The sequence below is a fragment of the Bos indicus genome, chromosome 6 (genome assembly GCF_029378745.1).
Source record: "Bos indicus isolate NIAB-ARS_2022 breed Sahiwal x Tharparkar chromosome 6, NIAB-ARS_B.indTharparkar_mat_pri_1.0, whole genome shotgun sequence".
Lineage (NCBI taxonomy): Eukaryota > Metazoa > Chordata > Mammalia > Artiodactyla > Bovidae > Bos > Bos indicus.
Window position 1 is genome coordinate 99,003,720 of NC_091765.1, and position 20,007 is coordinate 99,023,726.

At 42.0% G+C, this 20,007-nt stretch overlaps 1 protein-coding gene across 5 annotated transcripts in view; it reads left to right on the forward strand.

The window, feature by feature from the left end:
* The window catches only part of GPAT3 (glycerol-3-phosphate acyltransferase 3), a 71,760-nt gene extending 60,274 nt beyond the window's left edge, over positions 1-11,486 (forward strand). For all 5 annotated transcript variants that reach the window (XM_019963039.2, XM_019963036.2, XM_070791716.1 and 2 more), the window contains 3 exons: positions 602-730; positions 1,220-1,299; positions 10,216-11,486. In XM_019963039.2, coding sequence (XP_019818598.2) covers positions 602-730; positions 1,220-1,299; positions 10,216-10,327 — 321 coding nt within the window. In that variant the 3' untranslated portion in view covers positions 10,328-11,486. The remainder of the gene's footprint in view (positions 1-601; positions 731-1,219; positions 1,300-10,215) is intronic.
* Positions 11,487-20,007: the final 8,521 nt, after the last annotated feature.

Genomic DNA, 20,007 nt, shown 5'->3' on the forward strand with positions numbered 1-20,007 from the left:
TCCTACTTTCACCCACCTTCCATGAAGTGGGCAGACAGATATTTAAGAATCATGTCAATAACCCTCCAGTCTAAGGGCTCTGAGGCTCTAGTCAGGGGGGTTGCCCGGCCTGGTTTATTCTTTATTTTGGTTCTTTTCTTTTGTGAAAAGTTTCACTGGAATATAGTTGATTTACAGGCTGTGTTTGTTTCAGGTGTTCCGCAAAGTGAATCCACTCAGTTATACATATATCCAGTCTTTTAAATTCTTTTCCCCTATAGGCTGTTATGGAGTATTGAGTAGACTTCCCTGTGCTATAGTAGGTCCTTATTAGTTACCTATTTTATATACAGTAGTGTGTTTATGTCAGTCTCCGTCTCCCAGTTTATCCGTCCCCGCCTTTACCCCCTGGTGACCATAGGTTGTTTTCTACGTCTTGTTTGCTCTTTGGATCCTTTACTTTACTTTTACTTTACTTTACTTTGGATCAAGTAAAGTAGCTTTTTTTTTTTTTGGCAGGGCGCAGGTCTGATAGATGTTTGGCCTGTCATGTACTGGCATGTAGAAGAGAAGCTGCCATTTAATTCCTAACTAGAATGCATTTTCTTTTCTCTTTTCACAGTATAATCCTCGGTTTGGTGATGCATTTTGGAACAGTAGTAAATACAACATTGTGAGCTACCTGCTTCGAGTGATGACCAGCTGGGCCATCGTCTGTGACGTGTGGTACATGCCCCCCATGACCAGAGAGGTATTGCATAGATAACAGGTGCTTTATCTAATCAGATGAGGGCAAGAAAACCTTTACCTGCACATGTGGGTGTCTCCCTTCCTCACATCAGTTGAAGTTGGACTTTCTGCTTTCTCAGCAAGAGTCATTAAAAAAAAAAATGTATCTAGCACTCTGCAAAGTCACGCTGATTTGAGATCAGGAGAATTCTTTTCCATAATAGTTTTTACCATTGTTGTTGGTTTATTGAACCTACAGATACTGTAGAATGTTGTGTCTTGAATAAGTCTAGTAAAGAGCATAATATATATATGTGATAAAGATATTAAAGAAAAACAGCACTGCATTTTCTTGATGGACAAATGATATTTGCTATAATTCAGAATAGAGCATATTTGAGTTAAAAATGTGAATATTATACTTTAAAACGAATCTAAGTGATTGTGAGACATTTGAAAGCATTGTTTGAGAACTCTGTCTTCAGGATATACTGGTAATTTTTTATTCCAGGAAGGAGAAGACGCAGTCCAGTTTGCTAACAGGGTTAAGTCTGCTATTGCTGTACAAGGAGGATTGACTGAGCTTCCTTGGTAAGAAATTTTTCAGAAGTATTATTACTTAAAAAAAAGATGTCATTTATTATGCTTGTTAGCTGGAGGTTTAGCTGACACTGACAGTGGTTTATACAGCATAATGATGGCTTAAATAAGACAGAATTTTATCTCCCATACCTCATCATAGGCAGCCTAGACTGGTATAATAGCTCATTTTGTATTGATCTACCATCCTCAGTATGGTCCAAGATGACTGCCCAGTGAGTACAATAACATGAGTAGCAGGGAAGAACTAAAACAAGAAGGATGCGTTCATGTGTTTAAGAGCAAAAGCTGGAAGTTGGACTTACCACTTCCACTTCTATCTGTTGACTCGAACTCAAGTCACGTGATAACACCTTGCTGCAGAGGAGGCTCAGAAATGTAGTCTTTGTTCTACTTGGCCACATTAGTGGCTCAGTCATGTCCAACTCTTGGTAACCCCATGAACTGGGGCTTGCCAGGCTCCTCTGTCCATGTAGTTCTCCAGGCAAGAGTACTGGAGTGGGTTGCCATTTCTTTCTCCAGGGGATCTTCCTAACCCAGGGATTGAACCTGGGTCTCCTGCATTGCAGGCAGACTCTGTACTGTCAGAGCCACCGGGGAAGCTCCTGCTTGACCATATGCCTAACTAAAATTTAGGGATCTTTCACTGAAGAAGAAAGTGGGATTGGATTTGAGGGAAATGTATCTTTGAAGGCAGGGGGCAACTTACAAACTTGTTCTTATTTATCTCTAGCTGTAATTATATTAAAGAAAACTTAAAAACTTGACAGGAAATAAGTGAAATATTTTAAGTATGGATATCTATGGCTTTAGTTTTGTGTTTTTTTAAGAAAGAATATAGGTGAGAGTATTAATCTGATCAGGCTGCCAGAACAAGCTCCCGTAGACTGGGTGGCTTAAACAACAGAAATTTATTTTGTCTCATTGCTGAAGGCTGGAAGCTCTCTGGTGTGTCTTCTTACACGGGCACTGTTCCTGTCTTGAGGGCCCGTCCCTGATGACCTCATCTATACCTAACTGGCTCCTCAAAGCTCCATCTCCAAATACTGTATTATTGAAGGTTAGGGCTTCAGTACCTGAATTTTGGGGGGCACATGCAAACCTTTAGCCTGTGTCAGTGAGGGTTGAATATCCCTAGGTTATAATGGGAGATTAAATTTGTATATACACACAGACATTGTTTTAGCATATTTAGCACAAAAACAGTCCATTTGTTAAGTCCTGTGCATTTAATAAAGTCCCTGCTATCTATCTGTTTGGTGTTTTGAAAACACTTGACATGAGAAGTTCACTAGAGGCAGTTTTGGGAGTGTCGTGGAGCAGGATGTGGCTAGCCAAGTCAGGCTGTCAGCTAGGCAGCCAAAACCTTCTGAACCGGCAGAGGGACCCAGGACTGCTTAGGGATTAAGTCTATGGAAGAAGGGCTGCCTGCATTCTTATATACCCTTTAATGCAAGGATGGGGAATATCTCTAAAATAATTTCATCAATTCACATATCTTGAATACAACTAATTTCACCCACGAAAGTCTGTTTCTGTCATCTGTCATGCTAATTAACAAGCCACTAACTTATGCAGTGAAAGTGAGTGAAGTCACTCAGTCGTGTCCGACTCTTTGCGACCCCATAGACTGTAGCCTGCCAGGCTCCTCCATCCATGGGATTTTCCAGGCAAGAGTACTGGAGTGGGTTGCCATTTCCTTCTCCAGAGGATCTTCCCGACCCAGGGATTGAACCCCAGTCTCCTACATTGTAGGCAGACACTTTACCGTCTGAGCCACCAGGGAAGCCTATTTTTAAATTCACTATGCTAATTAACAAAGCTTGAAAAGTTGATGGGAGATCAAGATAGTGGAAGCCTTATAGTAGCACCTCTGGAGGGTGGCCTTCTGATGAAATGCCTAGCTGACCACTCTGGGGCTATGAGTTCTTGATTCAGGGCAACTCCCTGAATTATGCTTAAGATAGATTAGAACTAACATTCTTATTACACTCTCTAAACTGGAATATGTGAAACTAAATTGCAGACATCCTACTGAAACCAGTGACTCAGAGTGGGACTTCAGTCCACGTGGCCGGGACTTGAACCCTGCCTAAACCTAGACTGGGGCTTGAGCCCACGGTCTTTAAACTAGAATCACTCACCTGATGCCTGGGGTTACTGAGGCTCAGGCACTTTGTGTCTCAGTGCAGAAGAAATTCAGTAAGAGGCAAAGTGATAGGCAACAAGTAGATTTGTTACTATAGGACAGTTGAGGAAATGCAAACGGGCGGGTTGCCTGTCCCACGATTTAAGTGGTCCACAATTTTATAATCAAAGGAAAATGAGGGAGAGGAAAAGATTGTCTTCTCTGAGTAGAGGTCACCATAGTAGCTAGTAGCTCAGTCGTGTCTGACTCTTTGCGACCCCATGGACTGTAGCCTATCAGGCTCCTCGTCTGGGATTTTCCAGGCAAGAGTGCTGGAGTGGATTGCCGTTTCCTTCGCCAGGGCATCTTCCCGACCCAGGAATTGAACCCAGGTCTCCCGCATTGCAGGCAGACGCTTTACCGTCTGAGCCACCAGGGAAGCCGTGGGTAGAGGTCAGGCTTACACCATTAGCTCCTCCTTTGTATTGGGCAGGAGAGTGTCTGACCCTACAAGGTCAAACTGGGACTATCATAGCTTATTCAAATCAGTAGAAGAGTGGTAATGTTTTTCTTTCACCTAATGACCTGGGGAATGTCTCATGCTTTTTATTTATGGCTTTTATAGCAAAACAAGCCTGCTTCATTCCATGATAATCCCATAGTTTTCTTGAGCAATCATTAACTTACAGTGGTCTCCCAAAATCGCCTCAGTTTCTCTGTCTGTCTGTAGTCCCATCCGAGACCTTTAAACTACCTGTTGTTGTTTAGTCCCTCAGTCACGTCTGACTCTTTGTGATTCCACGAACTGCAGCACGCCAGGCTTCCCTGTCCCTCACTATCTCCCAGAATTTGCTCAAACTCATGTCCATTGAGTCGGTGATGCCAACCAACAATGTCATTCTCTGTCACCCCCTTCTTCTCCTGCCCTGTCTTTCCCAGCATGAGGGTTTTTTCCAATGAGTCAGCTCTTTGCATCAGGTGACCAAAGTATTGGGGCATATTCAAGGTTGATTTCCTTTAGGATTGACTGGTTTGATCTCCTTGCAGTCCAAGGGACTCTCATGAATCTTACTAGCACCACAATTTGAAAGCATCAGTTCTTTGGCGCTCAGCCTTCTTTATGGTTCAACTCTCATATCTGTACATGATGACACCACCCCTATGGCAGAAAGTGAAGAGGAACTAAAAAGCCTCTTGATGAAAGTGAAAGTGGAGAGTGAAAAAGTTGGCTTAAAGCTCAACATTCAGAAAACGAAGATCATGGCATCCGGTCCCATCACTTCATGGGAAATAGATGGGGAAACAGTGGAAACAGTGTCAGACTTTATTTTGGGGGGCTCCAAAATCACTGCAGATGGTGATTGCAGCCATGAAATTAAAAGACACTTACTCTGGAAGGAAAGTTATGACCAACCTAGATAGCATATTGAAAAGCAGAGACATTACTTTGCCAACAAAGGTCCATCTAGTCAAGGCTATGGTTTTTCCAGTGGTCGTGTATGGATGTGAGAGTTGGATTGTGAAGAAAGCTGAGCGCCGAAGAATTGATGCTTTTGAACTGTGGTGTTGGAGAAGACTTTTGAGAGTCCCTTGGACTGCAAGGAGATCCAACCAGTCCATTCTGAAGGAGATCAGTCCTGGGTGTTCTCTGGAAGGACTGATGCTAAAGCTGCAACTCCAGTACTTTGGCCACCTCGTGCGAAGAGCTGACTCATTGGAAAAGACTCTGATGCTGGGAGGGATTGAGGGCAGGAGGAGAAGGGGACAACAGAGGATGAAATGGCTAGAGGGCATCACCGACTCGATGGACATGGGTTTGAGTGAACTCTGGGATTTGGTGATGGACAGGGAGGCCTGGTGTGCTGTGATTCATGGGGTTGCAAAGAGTCAGACACGACTGAGCGACTGAACTGAACTGAACTGAACTGGAAAAACCATAGCTTTGACTAGACGGACCTTTCTTGAGCAATCAGTCTCCCAAAGTTTCCTCGGATTCTGTATCTATCTATAGTCCCCTACTGGGACCTCTACAACTACCTGTGTAAGTATCCTATTTTATCCTAATCACTGCCATCAGGGAATGAGCAGGCTTACCAGTGCTCTAGTTTACAGATGTCTTAGTGACCCATGTTCATACGTATAACTGGCTTCCTCTTCCTCGTCCACTGTTTTCTATTCTTTATCCCCCTTCCTTTTACTTGACATCCTAACCCTGCTCCTGTCCTGAGGCCATTATGAAAACCTTAGAGCTTTGGATCTGTAGCCTCAGATACCAAGAAAATGAAGAAAGCCTTGAGAAACAAAAAGAGCCTAAGGGAGTTAGCTCCAGGACAGACTGTCCTTAGCCAGATTGGCTTGAATAGCATGGCAGAAATGATCCTCGTAGTTTTTAAATTGCCTTTTATCAGGCTACATGCAGTCTTATAAGAAAAAAAAAAGTTACTTTTAATTACCTAGACTCTTCTTTTAAAAGAAAATAAGTTCACTGCCTTTCCGGTTATATTTGTCATTCATCTGTTGGGTATGAATTAACATGTCTAGATTTCCGCCCCCCTCCCCAGATTAAATGAGAACTTAATTGAAACATTTTTTTAAAAATTATTAGGTGACTATTTTTAAAATTTATTGATTTATTTTTGGCTCTGCTGGCTCATTGCCGCAGGTGGGCTTTCTTTAGTTGGTGAGTAGGGGCTCTCTCTAGTTGCGGGGCATGAGTTTCTCATTGCAGTGGCTTCTCTTGTTGCAGATGTCAATTAAAAAAGATGCACCACATGAGAGTTGTAAGTTAAGTTTTATTTAGGGTGAAATGAGGACTGTAGCCCAGGAGATGGCACCTCAGATTGCTCTGAGAGACTACTCCAAAGAGGTAGTGGGGGAAGGTCAGTATATAAGATTTTGGTGAATCAAGCACTTTACAAAAGGTTTATTGCTCATCATGAAGAGCTGATGTCATCGTGAAGGGACTTTTAGATTTTCTAGATATGAAGAGATTTTCTAGACATGAATCAGTTCCTGAAAATATCTAACTATCTAAAGGCCTGTTCTGTCAGATTCCGTGGAGCACAGAGTGCCTCACTGTCTACCCTAAACTCCCTCAGGGGTTGTTGAGTGTCAACAGCTGCAGCAGCACAGAGTTCAGTCTCCTCAGAGGCAGATGGCAAATGCTCTTGTTGATCAGTTCAGTTCAGTTCAGTCGCTCAGTCGTGTCTGACTCTTTGCAACCCCATGAATCGAAGCACACCAGGCCTCCCTGTCCATCACCAAATCCCAGAGTTCACTCAAACCCATGTCCATCGAGTCGGTGATACCGTCCAGCCATCTCATCCTCTGTTGTCCCCTTCTCCTCCTGCCCTCAATCCCTCCCAGCATCAGAGTCTTTTCCAATGAGTCAACTCTTCACATGAGGTGGCCAAAGTACTGGAGTTGCAGCTTTAGCATCAGTCCTTCCAAAGAACACCCAGGACTGATCTCCTTCAGAATGGACTGGTTGGATCTCCTTGCAGTCCAAGGGACTCTCAAGAGTCTTCTCCAACACCACAGTTCAAAAGCATCAATTCTTCGGCGCTCAGCTTTCTTCACAATCCAACTCTCACATCCATACACGACCACTGGAAAAACCATAGCCTTGACTAGATGGACCTTTGTTGGCAAAGTAATGTCTCTGCTTTTCAATATGCTATCTAGGTTGGTCATAACTTTCCTTCCAAGGAGTAAGTGTCTTTTAATTTCATGGCTGCAATCACCATCTGCAGTGATTTTGGAGCCCAGAAAAATAAAGTCTGACACTGTTTCCACTGTTTCCCCATCTATTTCCCATGAAGTGATGGGACCAGATGCCATGATCTTCGTTTTCTGAATGTTGAGCTTTAAGGCAACTTTTTCACTCTCCTCTTTCACTTTCATCAAGAGGCTTTTTAGTTCCTCTTCACTTTCTGCCATAAGGGTGGTGTCATCTGCATATCTGAGGTTATTGATATTTCTCCTGGCAGTCTTGATTGCAGTTTGTGGTTCCTCCAGCCACTGGCAAATGCTCTTGGCAAGTGCCAGTCTGTGGTTGACACAGAGCGTGGGTTCTAGGCGCACAGACTTCAGTAGTTGCAGGACATGGGCTCACGAGTTCTGTGCACAGCTTAGTTGCCCCTTGGCATGTGGTATCCTCCCAGACCAGGGGTCTAACCTGTGTCCCCTGCATTGACAGGTGGATTTTAACCACTGGATCACCAGGGAAGTCCTCAATTGTATCATCTTAACTGGCTTTTACATTCAGCTGCTGCCCTCCTTAAGTACTAAGATCTCCTGCCATTGCAAAGGGGAATTGAATAAAGCTTTGAAGTCTCTAGAGGGTGACGAGTCACAGTTGGAGTGCTTAGAGCAGTGGCTCAGATGGTAAAGCATCTGCCTGCAATGCGGGAGACCCAGGTTCCATCCCTGGGTCGGGAAGATCCCCTGGAGAGGGAAATGGCAACCCACTCCATTACTTCTGCCTGGAAAATTCCATGGATGGAGGAACCTGGTAGGCTACAGTCCATGGGATCCCAAAGAGCTGGACCCAACTGAGTGACTTCACTTTCACTTTCTTTAGAAGGGAGATGCTCAGGATTTTCAAGGACAGATGTCGCTAATTGATTTGTTGCCTGTTTTGGCCTGGACCTCAGAAAAGGAGGGATGGCTTTTCTTCTGGCTCTCCATTTCTTAGTTCTTACCAACCATCCTGGATGACATCACCGACTCAATGGACATGAGTTTGAGTAAGCTCTGGGAATTGGTGATGGACAGAGAAGCTGGGTGTGCTGTAGTCCATGGGGTCACAAAGAGTTGGACATGACTAAGTGACTGAACTGAACTGGTAACTCAGCTGGTAAAAAATCCGCCTACAATGCAGGAGACCCTGGTTTGATTCCTGTGTCAGGAAGATCCCCTGGAGATGGGATAGGCTACCCACTCCAGTAGTCTTGGGCTTTCCTGGTGGCTCAGACAGTAAAGAATCCACCTTGAATGCAGGAGACCTGGGTTTGATCCCTGGGTTGTAAAGATCCCCTGGAGGAGGGCATGGCAACCCACTCCAGTATTCTTGCCTGGAGAATCCCCACAGACAGAGAAGCCTGGTGGGCTACAGTCCATGGGGTCACAAAGAATTGGACTTGACTGAGCGACTAAGCACCGCACACATTGCTTTTATGTGAATTCTGAATAGTAAGAACTAAGAAAGGGAGGGAGAGCCAGAGGAAAGGCCATTCCTCCTTTTCTGAGGTCCAGGCCAAAACAGGCAACAAGTCAGTTAGCAACATCTCTCCTTGAGCAGCCAAAACAGGCAACAAGTCAGTTAACCAACATATGTTCTTGAGCAGATGCTGAGTGGTACCAGGGAAGCCCCTAAATGCTATGTATAGTGAGAAGCATCTCCTGTGGATAAAAGAGGCTCTTGTGGACAATTCTGGAGGTCTCATGACAACTTCTAACCTTATTTCATGGAAATTTCCTACAGCTGACCCCCTGGAAGATTTGTGGGCCAAAGTCCATTTTTAAAGTTGAGGACTTCGTGGTGGACCATGTCTTAGTTTTGACTCTAGATGCCTGAAGGTTACAGCGGACTCAGGCTGCCTTCTGTTTGTAGGTCAAGTTCCGTCTTCACGGCATTGAGTTCACTGGCTAACCTGTGAAACACTCATCATCATTAGAGAGCACTTGGTAAACATTCATGCTTAGCTGGGTTAAAATTAAACAGGCAGAGAATAAAGTAAGCACCTTCTTGGTCCATGGTCTCCTGGGAATTAAAATCTAAAGTGTGAGATTAGGAGAGAGTGGATCCAGATAATCCAGTCTTCTTCCAGGTCTTCCAGCTTGTTTCTTTGTATTGTCAAAAGGAGGAAAGACATACACAATCCTTTTAACTTTGGCAGGTCTGATTTTTACCACCCTGGAGAGAGTTCAAAGATTCTAGGCTCTGAATTAAGGAATGCTGCTTACATAGGCACTGTGATTGGTTGAATGCCATTTATGTTTTTGTTGCTTGTTTTATTTTAGTCTCTTTTGGAATATGGAAGATTATCAATACTTACAATAGAGCACTTTGAATCAAAACATGACTTGTTAGACACAGGATTAGATTTGAATCATGAGCACATTTCTTTTTGAGGAATTTACCCCACCCCCAGCCCCACACATAGCACCTTCATCATTTCTTATATGTGTATTTATAGTGAGACCAGGGAAGCCCAGTAACTCAGACGGTAAAGCATCCGCCTGGAATGCAGGAGACCTGGGTTTGATACCTGGGTCGAGAAGATCCCCTGGAGAAGGAAATGGCAACCCACTCCAGTGTTCTTGCCTGGAGAATCCCATGGACAGAGGAGCCTGGTGGGCTACAGTCCGGGGGATTGCAAAGAGTCAGACATGACTGAGCGGCTAACATACACATAGGCTGATTTAGGTGAAAAAGTCTAGTACTTGGCTTTCCTTGGGGAAAAAGATAAACAGTCCGAATTTTAATATAGCATCCAAATATGGAAGATAGCAGCCCTAACTTCTAAAGAAACTGAGCAGTGAAATTGTGCTTAATTCTTACCAAACATCAAAGAGATTGTTCCTTCCTTTAAGTAACACAGGTCTGGTTAAGCGGTAGAACAGAGACTGAAATCTGGGTCTTTCTGCTTCCAAATCCATTGTACTTTGCCTCCTCTCTGAGCATCTGTTCAATGCCATGGCACTGTGCGGCATGTATGAGTAGGTAGCCCTTTGACATCATTGCTGGAGGTATTTATGTGTCTTTCTATTCTCAGGGATGGAGGGCTGAAGAGAGCCAAGGTGAAGGACACCTTTAAGGAAGAGCAGCAGAAGAATTACAGCAAAATGATTGTGGGCAATGGATCTCTCAAGTCGGAACTGGACTGAATGCCATCCAGGCTTTCCAGAGCTAGTCCTTAGAGATGGAACGGGGTGGAGTTTTTTTTCTTTTTTTTTTGGCGAGGGGAGGAAGGGAGTGCGTTGTTTTGTTTTACTTTTTTTTTTTTTTTTAATTGTTAACCTTTTCTACAGGATGGTTGTCTCTACCTCCTCGTGCCAGAGGCGGAACCCACGGTGCCCTTCTTGGCTTTTGTTGTTATAGCATTAGCCGCATCAACTGTAAAGTAGTGTACTGAGTTTGAACTGATTCTGCCTTTTGTGAAATGACTGTGGCCTTGTGGATTGAATGAAGTATTTGTACTGGAAAAAGTTCTTCTAAAACACTTTGGGAACTCATTGAGAGGGCAGTTCTCAAGAAAATACCCCAAACTTTGTTCATGATTTGTTTTCACACGCCCTTCCCTTCCCACTTTCCTTAATCACTCAAACAAGGATTGCACATTCGGTTCGAATGGCTGTCATGGTTTTGTTCTACTACAAGGTTGAAAAGGAAAATGGAAGACAGTCTTTAGGAGAATGGACAGCTTTGTGGCCCCTTGATCTCAAAGTTGAAAGGAAATTAAATATTTTTTACTGGCGTGTTAGAAGAGACATCCTATTTGGTGAGCCTTACCAAAGAAAAGTGAATCCCCGTTACAGTGAGTGCATATTTATATGTAGGTGACTTTCAAATAGACCTATGTTAGCCAGCAACTGGCGATAAAGCTTTTAGTTTTCCAAGTTTCTGTAGTAAAGATCTCTATCTAATGCCTCTCCCATCCGTTGATTTGTTTGATCCGTGTCACCAAACACATTTCAAAGAGGAAGAGCCTCTGACAACCACCACCAACCACACTGAGTGTCTTCCGCAGAGGTGGGGGTGTTGTGAGTGAAGTGGGTGGTGCTGTTCCTCCCCCATCACCCCTTTGTCCTTTAGTTCAGAACTTTCCCATTTTCTTAAACAGGAAAATAAGTGACAAAATTACCTTTTGGAATCTGAGCCTTAAATCTTTTAAAGGGGAAAATCAGTCGGGAAAATCCCGACTGTGCAGCATAAGCAACGTTGATAGCAATATAGTGCCATCAGAGTGTTATTTCTCTTCTGGGAACCATGTACAAAATGTGACACTGTCTTACGGTGAATATAAATAAATTCTATATTTCTAAACGTGTGTTGCGTTATTTTCTCCATACCTCAACTCTCTTGCCGCCTTTTGATTTTTGAGTAAGTTAAATTTTTTCACATTATAATCAAGGATTGTTTGTTTTTTCATTTCAGTGATATATTTAGATTTTATTAGACTGCAATGGCTGGAAAATGAGAAACATGGGCCGTTGGTTTTGGTGTGTTTTTTTCCTCTTTTTTTTTTTTTTAAGCTGAGTTTGTCTGGACTCTGACTCTTGGACCTTGTCTTGCGCAAAGACATAGACTTGGGTTGTTTTGCAAATGAACACGGGCCCTTCTCTCTTAACTGAGATAGGCCTGCCCCAGCACTATCAGGGTGTATTCTCCTCAAGCTGCATGGATTTGATCCCAAAGGAAAATTTGTGAACAGGTGACCATCACAGTCAGCTAGCCTTCTCTTCTCGCTTCCCCCCATCTTTTTCCTTTGTTCTTGCTTTAACCTTTGGCCCCACACCCCCAAAAAACTCGCTTGGGGGGTAAGCTTTGACCTCAAATCAGTGAATTTGTATGTTGCGGTGACTCTTTTTTTTCTCAAAAGATTTCCTTTTCTTTTTGCTTGTCATATTCAATACAGCTTGAATTAATAAACTCATTTTATTAATTAGGTCAATTCTCAGGAAAGTTGGAAGAACAATTAACAGTTGTTTTGTTTGGATACTGATAATATGTATCTTTCCAAGGGTACCATGAAAGCAATAATGCTATCACATATTCACTAGAAAATCTAATGCTATTGTTTTATCAGAATATAATTGCTTTACAATGTTGTCTTAGTTTCTGCTGTACAAGGTGAATCAACTATATGTATACATATATCCCCTCCCTCGAGCCTCTCTCCTCTGCAAAACCCACCATTCCACCCCTATAGGTCATCACAGAGCACCAGAACCTTTGTCTTGTAAGTTTTTGACTTACACAACTAGTTTTCAAGTTGCTTTAGGAATTACAGTATTACTGAAAACATGTTTTTAGAAAGCAAATACTGCTCAGATTTAGTTCATGTTCCCTAGAACACCTGTTTGTTTGTTTTTTTTTCATTTTTGACTTGCCTTTCTTTATATTATTTTATGCCCACTTTAGAAATATTATTCCTGGGACTTCTGTAACTATTGGTGTATGAAGGGTAAGCAGGATTTGGTAGAAAAAAATCCCATTAGATAAGCCCTTTCATCTAACACAGATTCATTCATTGAGTCTTGTGATGGGCCATCACCTAAAAAAATGCGATGGCCCTTTTTTATTCCTACCCTTTGTCTTGGTGACCTTTATAGACACTGGGTTTCAGGAACACCAAGGGTTTCTGAAACATCCTGGCACATACTGGGATTCGATGAGCAGCCATGTCTGAATGAGCAAATAATCCTCGGAGCATAGGGGAAACAGTCCTGGTTCACAGCCTGGAGCAAAGACCAGTGATGAGGAAAGTTTTCTAGTAGAGGCAGACTTGCCAAGGTCTAGTCGACTTGGTGATTTGCACGTGCTGCATTTCGGGCACTCTTGATATCTGGAAATACACAATAAGGGCTGTTGGTTTATCATGACTACAGATAATGTACTGGGGTCATGAGGGCCGCCTCGACCAGAGTTGCTCTCAATAGCTGTTTCTGAAATATGGTACTTTTTAAAATGTGGTACTGCAGATCTAACCTGTTTCTGGGTGGGTCTAGTGGCTTATGATGGGAGACAACAGGGAGGATGAGGTGTGAAAACAAGGGACCCTATTAGGAACTTGACAAAAGCTGTATGCTTGCTTTTTTTTTTTTTTTGAATACTGGGTTCCAATGGATTGATGCTACTGGTGTTTGATGTTATTTTTGGAGTAATGGTTAAGATGAGATAAAGAGTCATAAAGACATTTTCTAATTGTGACTATAGCACTCATCAGCTTTTCAGTCTTTGACCAATTACTGCTCTGATTCTCATTTGTCTTCTTTTTATTTATTGTGAAATTCTAGAGCACACACAAATGTATGTGTGTGCATTTATGTGCAGGTATCCTTTAAGGGCAATGATAAAAACACATACTTTGTTATTGGCATATTTGTTACCAAGCCAATAAGTAGAACATGACTGTATCCTGGAAGGTATGAAAAATTCACCAACTTACTCCATTTATAGTCAGTGGACAGTAGGGTTCTTTTTAGTGTATTGAGACATGCTTGTGTATCTCTTGGTAGACATGCTACGGACTTTCTCTAGTTGTATGTATAGTAGGAATTGTTCTAGGGTAGGGTATAAATATTTCAACTTCAGCGTTGAAACAGCCATACATTTTCAAAAAGGTGTACCATTTTACACAAATTATACTATCAGCACTACATGAAAGCAACATTTACGTTTAGTGTAGTAATATTTAAATTGTATTTTTAATCTTAATTTTGTGCTTTCTTGTTGTTTGTTGTTTTGTCAGTAAATCATGTCCAACTCTTCTGCAACCCTGTGGATTGTAGCCTGCCAGGCTCCTCTGTCCATGGGATTTTCCAGGCAAGAATACCAGAGTGGGTTACCATTTCCTTCTCCAGGGGATCTTCCCAGACTAGGGATTGACTTCGAATCTTCTGCATTGGCAGGCAAGTTTTTTACCACTGAGCCACCAGGGAAGCCCTGTTTTCTTTCTTACATTTTTAAAAATAGCTCTCTCCTTGCCCTTTTTTGGATTTATTTCTTTTTCCATTTTCTCTACTCAAGTTGGGGTTTAATGGTCTTGTTTGTTTTCGTCTGTGGTTACATTATAAATTTCAACTTGCCAAAGTCTAAAATTGATCACTATCCTTACACTCATGAATGAAACAGGGACTTAGAATTTCAGTCATTCATTCCTTCTATGAATTTATATGATATGCATTTAAATTGCTTATATAATCACAAAATATCATAATCATTGTTGCCATCGTAATCTTTTTTGTAATTTTACACAGTGTTTACCCATCTGTTGACTACTTTGTATTCCTTACCTCCTTTATCTCAGTCCTTCCATGTGGGATCATTTTCTGAATGAGAGTCTCTTGGTGGCAAATTGGGTTTTTGTTTTTCTGAATGTTTTATTTATTTGTATACATTCTTGAAAGTTTTTGCTAGATGTAGAAGTTTATGTTCATATCAAGTTATTTTTCTCTAATGACGTTAAGGATCATCCCATAGTTGCTACTGAGAAGTCAGCTATGAGGCATGAGTATTACTTCTTTGAAGGTGGTGTTTCTTTGAGCATATGTAAGGTGACTTGTGTTTGTTCTTTTACCACTTGCCTGTGATGTACTCAGTGTGAGTCTCTTGTTGTCTATCTTGCTTGTGACTTGACTTCTCATCTGTGGTTTAGTATTTTTCATCAATTCTCAGATATTCCTTTCCATAATGTTTCTGTCCCACTTGCCCTCTCCTGTCTTTTTAGAAGTCTGATTAAGCAAGTGCTAGGCTTTCTCACTGTATCCTGTATGTCTCTTAATCTCTCTTTTTTATACTTTCCATTTCTTTGCCTCTAGCTAGACTTCTTTCTGGACAATCTTATGATTGTACCATTTCACTAATTCTTTACTTCTGCCTAATTTGCTGTTCTGTCCCTTCATTGAGTCTTTAATTTCAGTTTTTATATTTTTCATTTTTATGAGTTATATTTCTTTTAATTTTTCATTTTAATTTTTATGAGGCTGCAAGGTATTTTATTACTTGAAGGTTTTAAAATATAGTTCTCTAAAGGGCGTATTGCTTAAAAATCACAGTGTTTAATATTTTTTTATTAAAATACGGTTTTATATTCATTTCAGTTTTACAGCATAGTGATTCAATATTTTTACAGATTATACTCCATTAAAAATTGTTACAAGACGTGCTTATCCTTGTAGCTTATCTGTTCTATACACAGTAGTTTGGGTCTGTTCATTTCATACCCTCAATTTGTCCTTCCCCCTTTCCTCTCCACGTTGGTAATCACTAATTTGTTTTCTAGACCTGTTAGTCTATTTCTGTTTTGCATATACATTTATTTGTTCTTTTTTTTTGTCTAAATTGCACTGTAGTTGATTTATAATGTGTTAGTTTCAGGTGTATAGCTAAGTGATTCAGTTATTCACATATCTATATCTGCATCTATATGTCTGTTTCAGATTCTTTTCTAAGTTATTATAAGATTGAATATAGTTCCTTGTGTATTTGGTTCTTTTTCAAGAGTGCTTACTCTTCAGTAAGTTTCGGAGCATCTTACACATACAGATTTTATATGTTTTTCCACCTATTCCAAAGTCTTACATCTTGAGTCTGAGTCTTTTTTTTTCCCCCCTGTGGCTTCTCATTAAGGGAGTCATTTCTTGTGTGTTTAGAGAGTTTTCATGATGATGTCATCTTTGGAATTTTTATCTTCAAGCTTCAGGCCTTCAGATCAAGGATAAGCAAACTATAGCCCATAGGCTGGACCTTGTGCAATATTTTTTAAAGATTTTTAAGATTTTATTGGAAGACAGCCACACCTGTTTGTTCACTCACTGTCTGTTTGCTTCTGTGCTACAACTGCAGAGCTGAGCAGTTGCAACAGTGACCGGATCACCCACAATGCCTAAAATATTTACTCTCTGGCCCTTCACCTGGAATGGTTTGCCTACCTCTGTTCTAGGGTACAGTCAACCTGGCACCACTTTATACTGACTAGCTTGAGACTTACTGAACCGTGTATATAGTGAGAATGTGGCTTGTCAACCCAAATGAGGTCATCTGGTGGTTTTGAATTCTCTGCCTAATGTTTTTGAGATTCGTCCATATTGTTATGTTTATGAGTAATTCTTTTCTTTTAATTGCCAAGTGGTTTTAAATCCTTAGGGGGAAATTATTTTTCCCTTTCACTTAGCACTAAGGTTTGACACAGGCAATTTATTGGGCTGGCATCTAGGAGTGAAGGATGGGTGATTTCTTCTTTCTCCTTACTTAAAAGATGTGGTCCTTTGAGATCCCACCCTTCAGGGAAAGAGTTTCTACTAGACTTCTCACCATGGGCTGGCCTTCAACTTTTTATCTGGTCCCTTAGGTCCTTGTTGTTGTTCAGTCGCTCAGTTGTGTCCGACTCTGTGATCCCGTGGACTGTAGCATGCCAGACTTCCCTGTCCTCTACTATTTCGCAGAGTTTGCTCAAACTAATGTCCACTGAGTCAGTGATGCCATCCAACCATCTCATCCTCTGCCGCCCCTTCTTCTCTTGCCCTCAGTCTTTCCCAGCATCAGGTCTTTTCCAAAGAGACAACTCTTCACATCAGGTGGCCAAAGAATTAAAGCTACAGTTCAGCATCAATCCTTGCAATGAATATTCAGGATTGATTTCCTTTAAAATTGATTGGTTTGATCTCCTTGCTGTCCAAGGGACTCTCAAGAGTCTTCTCCAACATCACAGTTTGAAAGCATTGATTCTTCTGCACTCAGCCTTCTTTATGGTCCCCGAGGCTCTGGAAACCACTGCTCAAGCTTGCTTGGCTCAGCCAACACCCTCAAGATGAAGGCCAATAGCTGGCCTCTCCAGTCCGCTTATCTTCCGAGGTAATGTATCTTCCTCCAGTCTTTGGCGTGAGTACCTTCTTGCTAGTTAATGTGCTGTGCTGTGCTTAGTCGCTCAGTCATATATGACTTTTTTCAACCCCACTGACTGTAGCCCACCAGGCTTCTCTGTCCATGGGGATTCTCCAGGCAAGAATACTGGAGTGGGTTGCCATTGCTAGATAATGGAAGTAGTCAAAACAGTTTTCTTTTATCATATACAAAGAGGATGGGTGCATATTGGTAGAAATAAGAGTTCTAGAAAGCAATAGCTTTCTAAAAAGTTTCTCTGAGTCATTTTAATATAAAGAGCAGAGCACTTCCTTTAGGATTAGAACTTAATTTACAAATTAAGTACTGTGCTGAAGGTTTTTTGTAAGATGAAGTGATAAACAAGAAGATACGGACCAACACAGGAAAGCTCTGAGATTCTTAACAGTCACATTGCATATGATAACCTAATGGCATGACGGCAGCTGAAAGCAGGTGCAGTGGTATTTTCTGAATTTTTGGCTGAATGACAAGGTCTCTGACTGTCTATCGTCTGAGTCGACGTGGGCCGAAGTCCCTTCAAAGCCTTTGATTGCTCTTCACAGGGGTCAAAAATCTCCTTGATGGGTGCCCCCTGCTGTTGTAGGAAGCATACAGCAGTTCTGGCTACTCAATGGTCTCTTGGAAAATATGCCCCAAAACAGCTTTTAAAATAGAGTATTTATGCCCTGTCTTGGTAAGCTGAAAAACCGTGAATCCCTTTGAGCTTTAAGCTATGATTAGGGTGTGGGATGCCTGGAAGACAGGGACCAAAAAGTCAGTCTCCTTGCAAGGTGAAATATGATACTACTTTTTAAAAATAAGTGAATTTAATTTTTTTGGAGATGCTTTCAAAATTATATCCCTTCACTTAAGATACATTCTTGCCAGTTATACAAACCAATTGGGAATGATAGCTTTCTTGGGAAAGCCTTCAAATGGCTGTTTCTCTAGCTTTATAAAGTAAAACACATACGTGGTGCCTGCTATGTGTGCCTGGTCCAAGGACACAGCAATGACAAGGAATGACAAAGTTACTGGGCTTACAGAAATCCACAGGAGCAGCTGAAAAGCAAAAAATCAAGGTGCATATTTGGACAAAACCATCACAAGGGATTCAATGTGATCTTTAACTTTTTTTTTGTATAAACCTAGGATAGTAAATGCCTATGCATTCTTTAGCGTAACTTTAGGAAGAGTTTACAGAAAATTATACTCTTCTTATAGCTAGAGTATAGCGTCAACTCAATGGAGCTCTGTAACTGGGAGGAGAGAGTGAGCCTAATCTATGGAATGCACGCCTGATAGTCAACATTGCCAAATGGACTGAACATTTGACCTTGGTTAAGACCTGCTTATTATAGCAACCATCTCATACTGGCAACCCTGACGTCTTGTTTAATCGCTCAGTTGTGTCTGACTCTTTTGCAACCCCATAGACTGTAGCCCTCCAGGTTCCTCTGTTCATGGGATTTCCCAGGCAAGAATACTGAAGTGTGTTGTCATTTCCTTCTCAAGGGGATCTTCCTGACCCAGGGACCGAACCCATGTTTCCTGCATTCTATGTCTCCCGAGTTACAGGCAGATTCTTTACCACTGGGCCCGATTGTTGCTAAATTGGGCACAAGTGAGAGTTCCAGACTTCTAACTGGAAAGAATTTTCCATGCTGGTTGTTCTCAAGACAGGTTCTGAGGTTGTCCTTGAAGAGCCAGAATTTTTTTAGGATGGGACAGAGGAAGGATTCTGAAACCCTGTCTTACCCAGGAGGTTCTACAGTAATTTGGTTAATGAGTGGAGTGATGAATGAGATGCTGTGGCTTTAACCAATAAATCCCTTGGTTTAATACTTCTCTTTGGGAAATGCTTTTTTGGGTTTTTTTTTCTGAAACAACTAATTTATTATTTACTTAATTATTTATTTTTGGCTGCGCTGGGTCTTTGTCGCTGCCTGTGGGCTTGCTTTCTCCAGTTGTGGTGAGTGGGGGCTACTCTAGCTGCGGTGTGAGGGTTTCTCATTGTGGTGGCTTCTCTTGCTGTGGAGCACAGGCTCAGTAGTTGTGGCGTGTGGCTGCGGCATGTGGGATCTTCCCAGAACAAGGATGGAACCCATGTCTCCTGCATTGGCAGGTGGATTCGTAACCACTGGACCACCAGGGAAGCCCTGGAAAATGCTCTTATTAAACAGTGGTTTTGTTTAGGTATTTAGCACATACTTTAGGTAATACAGATGATGATTCTGACTCTGCTAGTACGGAGGCCCTGTGATGCCCAAGATAGGAATCCACACCACAGGAGTTTCAAATCTGGAAGTGAAAACAAGCATCACGAACCACAAGAGGAAGTGTCAAGACCGTTGTTTTTTTTTTGGCCCAGGCACACAGTGCTGTGGAGTCTGAAGAAGTGGTTAATGCAGGGGATGAGAGGGCATGTGGAAGGGAGGACATTTGAGCCATCTCTGGAGGGTAAGTGCTCTCTGATGAAATGAGGGAAAATGCAGATGAATGGATTCCTCATTCCTTATGTGCACCTAGGTACACCACGCCCTCCCTTCCCCCCGCCCCCCGCCCCCGCCTCAACAAAAACAAAACAAAAGCCTCAGTAGGAGAGGGTTGTTTATAACCACGGAACTGTTTGTCTGTGAAGTGTTTCCTGTTCTTATTTTTAGAGCCATTTACTCTTTCTCTCCTGTTATTAATGCTACCTGAGCCCAAACCATCTTCATCTCTCACCTGGGCTACAGTAAGAATCTTTCATCGGATTAACCTGCTTCTGCTCTTCTCTCAAAAATAGTCTATTTGGTGACTGCGGATCACCAAATAGCATCCTAGTGAATGATTATGATCCTTTAGAATCATAATGGAATCATGTCACTTGCCCATGAAATGAGCCCTGTGGTTCCTTCCTCCATGGACAGCTCCGCCCTCTGTGCAGGTTCTGATACCCTGAGCAGCCTTCCGACCC